The sequence below is a fragment of the Armigeres subalbatus genome, chromosome 2, assembly GCF_024139115.2.
Source record: "Armigeres subalbatus isolate Guangzhou_Male chromosome 2, GZ_Asu_2, whole genome shotgun sequence".
Taxonomy (NCBI): domain Eukaryota; kingdom Metazoa; phylum Arthropoda; class Insecta; order Diptera; family Culicidae; genus Armigeres; species Armigeres subalbatus.
In genome coordinates this window covers 149,256,239-149,262,553 of record NC_085140.1, presented here as the reverse complement: position 1 = coordinate 149,262,553, position 6,315 = coordinate 149,256,239, and the positions used below count along the sequence as shown (strand labels likewise).

General features: G+C 38.6%; 1 protein-coding gene across 1 annotated transcript; it reads right to left on the bottom strand.

The window, feature by feature from the left end:
* Positions 1-400: 400 nt before the first annotated feature.
* Positions 401-688, bottom strand: LOC134209297 (histone H2B 1/2/3/4/6-like). The gene has a single exon (XM_062685292.1). The coding sequence runs from the start codon at positions 686-688 to the stop codon at positions 401-403; it is 288 nt and encodes a 95-aa protein (XP_062541276.1).
* Positions 689-6,315: the final 5,627 nt, after the last annotated feature.

Here is a 6,315-nt window from a genome sequence, read left to right as displayed (position 1 = left end):
TTGTAGAGTAAACCCCCGGTGTTTCATAAAAATAAGCGGGGTCCATTTTTAATTTAAACGATGTGCAAACGAACGGGGTTCAAATTAATATACAATATAGACTAATGGTTTTCAAAATGAAAATCGTAATCGCTTGGCGACGGTAGAAATTCTTCTTCGGTAGCAGCACAAGCGCTCGTCGGAGGAAAACACTGCAAAAATGTATCCGCATGGTTTGATGCAATCGTATTTCAGCGATGAATCCTCGAGTGTCTAACGTTGGCGTCAGTAGCAGTGAAGTGGAATTTTCTTTCATAATTCTGATTTTCTGAGTGTGCGGTACGAAAACCCTTCTTTTCTGTGAGCGCGGCTGGGGCTCTGAAAACGGCCGTTTTGGGTTGAGCTACGTCTTCGGTATCGTTCATTTGAAGCTGATGTACTTGGTGACTGCTTTGGTTCCCTCCGAGAAGGCGTGCTTGACCAGCTCGCCCGGCAAATGGAGATGAACGGCGATCTGAGTATCGCGGCTGGTGATCGCTGTGCGTTGCTTGTCGCCCTCGCCGATGATTTTCTGAGCCTTGCTGCCGCTGCCCTTAGCAGCCATCATCGCTGCCGCCTTTTTAGTTGCCTTTCGGTGCCATGATGTTTGATTGTTTTGTGCTTCGATTCGGTCGTTCTGCCGAGTCTGTCGCGAAACTGGACCTTGCATTGAAAACTAACGAAACTTGCATCGAAAACTAAGACCCCATCCCTTCGACGGCCACTACCGTTGGCATCGGCTCGTTGGCTCCGCCTTTTGTTCGTTCGATGCCAGTGCTCCCGTGCAAAACCATTCCTGTTCCCGGTTTTGTTGCTGCTTTGATTGAAAAAGCGCATTATTGGAAACAAATCGGTTCGATTCAGGACCACGATTTTATACAAGAGAAGGTTGAACCGAGGCGAATTTCTTCAAAGTGCAAATCATAATCGCTTGGCGATGGCAAAAAGTTGCCATCGGTAACAGAATCACAAGCACTCGTCTAAAGGAGACGCTGCAAACATTTATTCACATGGATTAGGTTTGTAGCGTTTTGGCCGCACATCATCGCACATCAATTGATTTTTTTTTCACAAAATTCAGACTTTACCTTTGCAGCTAATAATTTTTGAAAATGCGCACTTTTGGAAATAAATCGATCCTTGAAAGAGTTTTCTCTACATTCAAAACAAGAGAATTCATGACGTCTGGTGAAAAACATACATTTTTAGTCTTTAATAAAAATTCAAAGCTGCATGGCACGATGCAGTTCAATCGCAACGGTCACAGCGTTGGTAAACATATTCAGAATTTCAAAATAAAATATTTTACACTTTACGTAATCCTACGTCGAATTGGCGGTCGTGTCTCGGATACAACCTCCTACTCTTTTTTCGTATAAGGTTGTCGAAAAATCGAAATGAAGATTTCAGGATGTCCAAAAAAACTATTGAATTTTTTTTGCAATGCATCAAAATGAATGCAAATAAATGAGAATTAATGGAAATAATGGGATTTATCTCCCTATGAATAATGGTATGTATAGTGCTATTTTAACCTCTTTCAAATGTTTTTCTCATTACGTTTTGTAGTACTCGAGAAAGGCTTCATCACCGCTAGGTGAAATCATCTGTTTTTTGTTCATGCACTGATCATTTGTCAAACACACTTTCCTAAAGTAATTTGTCTAACGTTGATTACTTGTATCGAAGTACCAATTTATGACTTGGTGATAAGACAATTGGAACATTATTGAGAGAGTGAGGCAAGATAAACTAATCAGTAAACATTGGTTTTCAATTGATGCGCGAATAATTCGAATGATTTGGGGGGGTTAAGTAGAACACACACCCCTATTTTGTTTTTATAGCATTTAATGGCTTATCTCGAATTCTGTTTTTCGAGGTATTGTTGCAACCTCTTTGCTTGTGACTTTAGCATACATAGTAGCCAACTTTCAACAGAGTGTTCTAGTAGATGCACTTTCAATAATTATTTAGGAGCTTCCGGTGTCAACCAATGGAATGATTTATTTTGTGGAGCATGGGCAATTATTTTCTATGCTTAGGAAGTCGAGAAAATGTTCAACCCGGAGATATCGCTTCTAACGCATCGTAAACTGAATTCGCCTCTTTTGTTTGGCAATGACGCACCTTTACCAATTAGGCATTCTGAGGTCTCTTATCTTAACATGCGTGAGGCATGAACCGGTAACCAAAGGTTCGGTACAAAAATTCGGAAATCAATTTCTCAAACAATGTCTACAATAAAATCTGACACGTTAAAAACATTTGAAAGCAAATAATAACTGCATCTAACAAGAGTACATCCCAATAATAACTGACGAAAGATGATCAGACAGTGATACCAAGGATGTTATCGATCATTTAGTAATCTGCGTTCGATAAATTAGAAATGTGTCAATAACTCAGTCCAGACAGGTGGGGGGGGGGACGGTTTTTGAAAAACCCAGAAAAAATGCCTACGTAATTAGTGATCGCCCCCCTAACAGGTTGATGTTTGAATTTAACTTATAACGGAGCTATAGCGCTAGTGGCAGTAACTTATACTAAATGAAAACAAAATTTCAATCATTTAGTATATGTTACTGCTACTAGAGCTATAGCTCCGTTATTAGTGAAATTCACAAAAAAATTGTATTTCGCATTATCTGATTTTCTCGCAACAATTGCATTCGATTGCAGATTGTAGCCTAGTTAGACCCTATTGAAAATAAGACCGTTTGGACATTGCGTTCCGGAGTTATTAACAAAACATAGTTTTTTGCAAGGGAAATTTTTTTTAAATTCGATTTTTTTTTTGAATTTGCTACAATACATTGAAATCTATTTCCCTAAAGTGCCATTTTGACCTATCTAATGTGTTTTTTTATTTCATTTTATAACGCACGAGAAAGGCATCGTCATCGCTAGGTGGATTAATCTGGGTTTTACATTACAAAATTCTGCATTTTTTATTCATATATTAGTTTCGTGGTCGCTGGAAATCAACGTGGGTTCATTAGTGGTGGTCAGTGGCGCCGGGTGTGGGTAAGACAAGTAGGACATACGCACGAAAATTCCTGGACAGGACAGTTAAGGCGTTGTCCTACCTAGTGAATCTAAAAGTTTGAATATTTCAAAATTTACAAAATTTTCAGGCGTTGAATATCATTATATCAATTATAAATGGATTATTAAATATCCACGGGTAAAAATTTCGTAGAAACCTGAAAGGATTTATTGAACTCTAAGGAATCACAAACATCCATAAGCCCGCATGATACCTGGTTCGGAAGCGGTAAAAATCATAAACATTTCAGGATGGGCTGTGGAACAAAAAGATTGGAAGACAAAAAGTGGAAGACAAAAAGACGAATAGCCAAGAGATTGAAATTCACAAATTTCCGTCATTATTTTATGGGCAGTTTTATAACCAATTTACAGTGAGTGTGCTGCAGCTACTAGGCGTACAATATGCGGGTTATTTTTCCTCTAGTCGTGAGATCCTAGGTCGCGAGACAGTGAAGTCGAATAATTAGTGCTTGACGGATCGTGTACTTGTAGTACGCGTCGTTTCTGTCAAAATAAGTGCATATTATAGCTTATCAGACAAAACATCAGACAAAACATTGATTATCATCAATGCTAAACCACTATTTTTTTTAATGGCAACCATGGAGATGCAGAGAATTGATCGGTCTCTTGTAACAACGATTGTCGAATTAATTTGCCTCTCCATATCCTGCATTGACTGTGATCACCATCATTTCAATTAAAATAGCAATTGATGATGATACTACCATCTATTGTAGCAAGGCAAATGCCGATAGCACTGGCCATATCTGACAAACGATTTGATCATGATTATGCTATTGTTTGTATTTCATCAGACTCCTGTATGAAGGGCCAAAAATGGTTGGGGAGGTTCCATAAGCAAAGACGCTTATCCGAATCCACGGGATGAATAGAGAATCTCCTTCCAGAAGAAAGTTCGTACATACAATATTATAATCCAGCCCTCGTTTCCCAGATTGACCCAACACTCAGGAAAATCGACACATACTTTATGGCAAAAATCCATGTATTTTGAAATATGCATATCATGGGTCGGCACATACTTATTTGCACACAAATTCACATATGAATACTATGACCCACATAGATAGTATGTGTGAACACTCATGAAATGCATGTGGGCGCATGGAATATATGTGTCGAAAATATGGAATCCATTTCGCTACCCCCATTGCAAAAATCCATGTGTGAACTCATGAATATAATGCGGAGTTTTTTGTGAGTGAATAGATGGGGAGAAGAACCCGCCCTTTATCTACGAGATGTTAACAATAGGAAGTTGGCGATTCCACTCTTCCTATCCAAATCGCTTTAATCAGGGCGGTTATTTTTTATTTATATAATCATAGAGTTTCAATAAAAATAAAAATATATATGCAATGAAATTTCCTCACCAGATTTTCGAGCTTGAAAAATACATCTTTCATCGTTTGTCCTTGTCCTTTCATCAGCACCATTTGTTTTGGAATAAACTGTTTTCACCTAAATCGAGTCCAAAATATCCTGTTTAGAATCAGATGAGTTGTCCAAATCTTGAAAACAATAATCTTGAATCCTAGAAGATGGGATAAAAGAGGGAGCAGTATCAAACGCAATAACAAGCTAGTTAATTTATTTGTCCTATTCTATGTTTTCTGCACCCGAAAATAACGTAAATTTATTAAATTTATCGAAATCGGATTATTTGAAACGCGATAAGAAACATTAAAAGTTATGATCATACAGTGAGCGTTCTTTTTTTATGTGCTGTGACTTAATATGTTTTCTAGTCCTATGTAAATCCTGTACCAGGCGTCAAAGTTTTACCTCCTTAACTATATATTCTCCAGTGTTAGATGATCACTTCGCTATTAAGTAGATGACAGTTCATTATAGAAAATAACATTCGATTCAATAGCTGATAAAACCCCTTATTGACCAAGGTTTTGGCAATACGGGGTAGCACAATTCTACATAAATCTTTTATCTGACCGTAACCATACGTCTTGACCCCAACACTAAGGTCATCTTCAGTATCTCACAATTGACTTCAGTCTGATGCTGAAAAACGTCCCCATCAAAATGCACATCTGCAAAGCCACAATCATTTTTACAAATAATAAAGACTAGAATACATGAAAAACCTATAAGCAAATGTACATCGGACTGCCCAAGGTATAAAAATAATAATTCTTTGAATCTAATAATTTGCTGATTTTGTTTATTCATTATAGAAATGGCAATGAAATCGTTCCCTACCCAAATATGAAATACAAAAGAGCAAAAGTTGGATTATTTGTTAATGCGTCAAAGACAATTAGTGCACCGAGCTAGGTGGACAATCAGACTTGACGAGTGATGAGCACAGCCGTAGATGAAGGGACTCCCCACCTTTAAAAAATCATTTTAATAAAAAAAAGGTGTCTGTGATTAAATAGATAAAAATGATTTGTGCTCTATCATTGAAAGGATTCAAAAGAAAGAGGTATGAAAGACACGTGCGGGCAGCAGGGAATATGTCCAAGGGCTTGACGATCCCTCCCCAGGCCATCTGCTAGTTGTGGGGCTTGCCTAGGATGTGGTGGGGTTTGACAGTGGGCCCTGTTAAATTCCTATGAAAAGCTGCATGTATCCGCAAGTAGGCCCCACCAAAGCGACCGTGTGCCGCTCAAAGCACACAAGCCCAAGTCCTGTTGTTAGGTGGGACGTTAAACAGCCCTGACACGATGGCCCTCCGACGAAAAAAATGTCTGATTCCATCGGTTTGAAAAAAAATATCGACAACTATGCAAATTTGACATTTTTGGACATTTCAATTTTGTGGTTCGGTTGTGGGCACCCTTGAAAACTCAGCGAAAAGTAAAGAAGCTTGAATAGGTCTCCAGTAGCCTTGCGAGCAAAGGCGTAGGATTGCCAATCTGGAGATGGCGAGTTCGATTCTCGGTCCGGTCTAGGATGTTTTCGGGTTGGAAACATTCTCGACACCCTGGGCATAGTGTATCCATTGTACTTGCCACACAAGATACATACTCATGCAATGGCGGGCATAGAAAAGCTTTAAATTAATAACTGAGGAAATGCTAATAGAATACTAAGTTGAAAAGCAGGCCAAGTTCCAGTTGGAAGGTAGAGCCATCGAAGAAGAAGAAGAAGAATAGAAACCACCCAGATTTAAAGAAAAGCAATAATTTATTCATTCTAATAGCCACAAGGCATTTTAGTGGGTGGTTTCTATACATCAGATCAATCCACCTATCAGTGATG

Bases quoted from the DNA above. Each gene is read 5' to 3' on its own strand.
- LOC134209297 (XM_062685292.1), bottom strand. From the start codon at position 688: ATGCAAGGTCCAGTTTCGCGACAGACTCGGCAGAACGACCGAATCGAA.